At 42.5% G+C, this 2,500-nt stretch overlaps 1 protein-coding gene across 1 annotated transcript in view; it reads right to left on the bottom strand.

Annotated features, from left to right (window-relative positions):
* FAM102A (family with sequence similarity 102 member A) overlaps window positions 1–2,500 on the bottom strand; it is a 770,447-nt gene that overhangs the window by 117,619 nt on the left and 650,328 nt on the right. The window contains exon 7 of the mRNA XM_044058679.1: window positions 436–543. Within this exon, the coding sequence (XP_043914614.1) occupies window positions 436–543 (108 nt within the window). The remainder of the gene's footprint in view (window positions 1–435; window positions 544–2,500) is intronic.

Raw genomic sequence — 2,500 nt, 5'->3', positions numbered from 1 at the left:
GTGAGCCATTACCTACATAGGGGCTGTTCCTATAAAACAGCTGAAAGCACTGTTCTAGACTGCAGAGACAACCATTAAGGATAAATACTACAAAGTAATATCAATGCCTGCTAAGCCCAGAGGAACGCTAACAGGAGTATAAACACGAAGGCAGGCACTGACCCCAAAATAGCAATACCAGCTGCATCTAAAGGGAAGAAGGGAGCTTAGGAAGGAAGTGAACCTGCAACTTGTGATTCTTCTCACATTAAATGGAACCCAAAGTAATGTATTACAAGAGACAACACAATCTTCAGGGACATGAAATGGGTCATACTCAATCCAAAACAGTAGATAATTTGTATTGGTATTTTACTACAAATCCAAATAAACATGCACAGCACACCAACACACTTAACTGCATGTGCTTCCATTTATACATCCAAATTTGCTTACCAGAAATTCTGGAGTACTGGCTGGCATAGCTGGAATTTCGGGAATGGCCTGTTTGGAACACTTCATCGGGACTAGAAAGATTCTGATCTGGATCTTCCAGAAGACCTCCTACAGATGAGATAAGTATTGTTTAGGACACTTTCATTACATAATAACACATGGGTTGTACAGCTCCAAAATATGAAATCTAAAGACAGCTGAGGCAGGTCACTCATTCTGTTTATAGGCATCATACATTTATATCTTTCACCCATTTTTCTACCTCAAAGATAGCTGAGGTACCTAGAAAGAGTCAAATGATCTCTTCATCCCAGCAACAATTAAAAAAATTATTATATGCAGAAATTAAGAAAAAAAAAACATGTTTATCATTGTGTGCTCTTATTGCAGCCATAGTGGTGGTGGTGGTGGTGGGGGGGGGGGGGCAGTTATTCTGATGTGATTTTACTTCTAAGCCAGTGGAATCATAGTTCCAGCAGAAAGGTTAAAATGATCTACAATATGGGAGATTTGTTTTTATACTGCTTTATTATATTTTTTACTTATTTATTCTGATACTATATGTCTTTATAATTAGGGACAGATCTGATGAAGTTGGCATGACAATGCCACAGATAAGTACACTGACTTTATTGAAGTGTTTAGATCTCTTTACTTCTATGGAAGTTCCTCATCTGGCTCACATTATGTGAAAAATTCTTTAAAGGAGGGAGGTGGACACAGGCTGGAACAGCCCCTTCTGTGACAGTTATCCTGCATCCAATCCACAGACACAGGGCAGGCTGACCCTTGGTCTAGGTACCTTGGCTCTCCAACCAAAAGCAGTTTCCAGCCCATTTCCATCAGCCCTCAAACAACTTGATATGTGTAAATGTTAACTGTATTGGCCTGATAATAATCATGTATGCAGCAGAGCTCATCCGTCCCACAATAAAGGAACTGAGATTTTGCAACTTGGATTGAGGCTTCTGGAGTTTTTTTCTTTTCTTTTCTGATTTGAGCATATTTTGTTTTCTAGCAAAAACATATTAAGGGCATTTTCTGTTGACCACCAGGACAACCTGAACACTACAGTCAGGGGTTCATAGGTTTATACTAGGCTATCTGCCCTAAGGCATTTATAAGCCTAGCCCAAATTTTTGTGGCTTACGCCACCCCTTACATGAAAAAATACTGTGCCCATTAGTTTGTTGTGCCTCTGTCCAGCAGTGACACAGAGATGATTCCCGGGGTAAACCTACGATCTCCAATCCACAGGTCAAGATTTCTCTTGAACAGAGCCAGCGAGGTGCTCTGCCTCACATGGACCGGGATTTTATTCCACAGCATAGGGATTCTCTGAGTGATAAATCTATGCCTCCAGCATGTCCTATTTATATCCGTGCTAAGGTTTAAGTCGCTTGCTCTAGTGGTTTTGGTGGATATGGATTTTTTGAGGTGGAGCATGTCCATTAATTCCGGGTTGGACATGGCCTTGTATGTCAGGCACATGTCACCTCTGAGCAGACGGTATGCGACTGAATAGAGCTGGAGTTTCTTCAATCTGGCAGCATATGACAGATTTTGGAGTCCCTTTATCCTTTTGGTGAGGAACTTTTGGGGTCTCTCCAATTGCTGCAGATGTCGGGTGAGATACATCCCGAATGGGGCATTGTACTCGATCATTGGTCTGATAAGTGAACAGTACAGGGGAACAATGACCTCACTAGATCTGGATGTGAATCCCTTCATGATCAGGTGGGCAATGTAGAAGGTCTTTCTAACCACTTTAGCAACGCGGGTGTCAAAAGAAAGGCCACTGTCAACCTGGGTCCCCAGGTCCCTGATAACCTCTTCTGTGCTTAGTGGATTGCCACCTATATGGTAGCTTGGGGTTACCTTGTTTTTCCTGAAGGGTATGACTATACATTTTTTGGCGTTTAACTTCAGGCCGTGGCTCTGGCACCAGCTATCTGTTTCCGTGAGTCCCTTCTGAAGGATATCCGTGTCCGATGCACTTTCCACTATGGCGCCCAGTTTGCAGTCGTCTGCAAACTTTGTCAGCCAAAGTCCTCCCATGTTGGCC

This window comes from Protopterus annectens, chromosome 16.part0 (assembly GCF_019279795.1).
Source record: "Protopterus annectens isolate FY-2018-M chromosome 16.part0, PAN1.0, whole genome shotgun sequence".
Lineage (NCBI taxonomy): Eukaryota > Metazoa > Chordata > Ceratodontiformes > Protopteridae > Protopterus > Protopterus annectens.
This window is presented reverse-complemented; position numbering and strand designations above follow the sequence as displayed.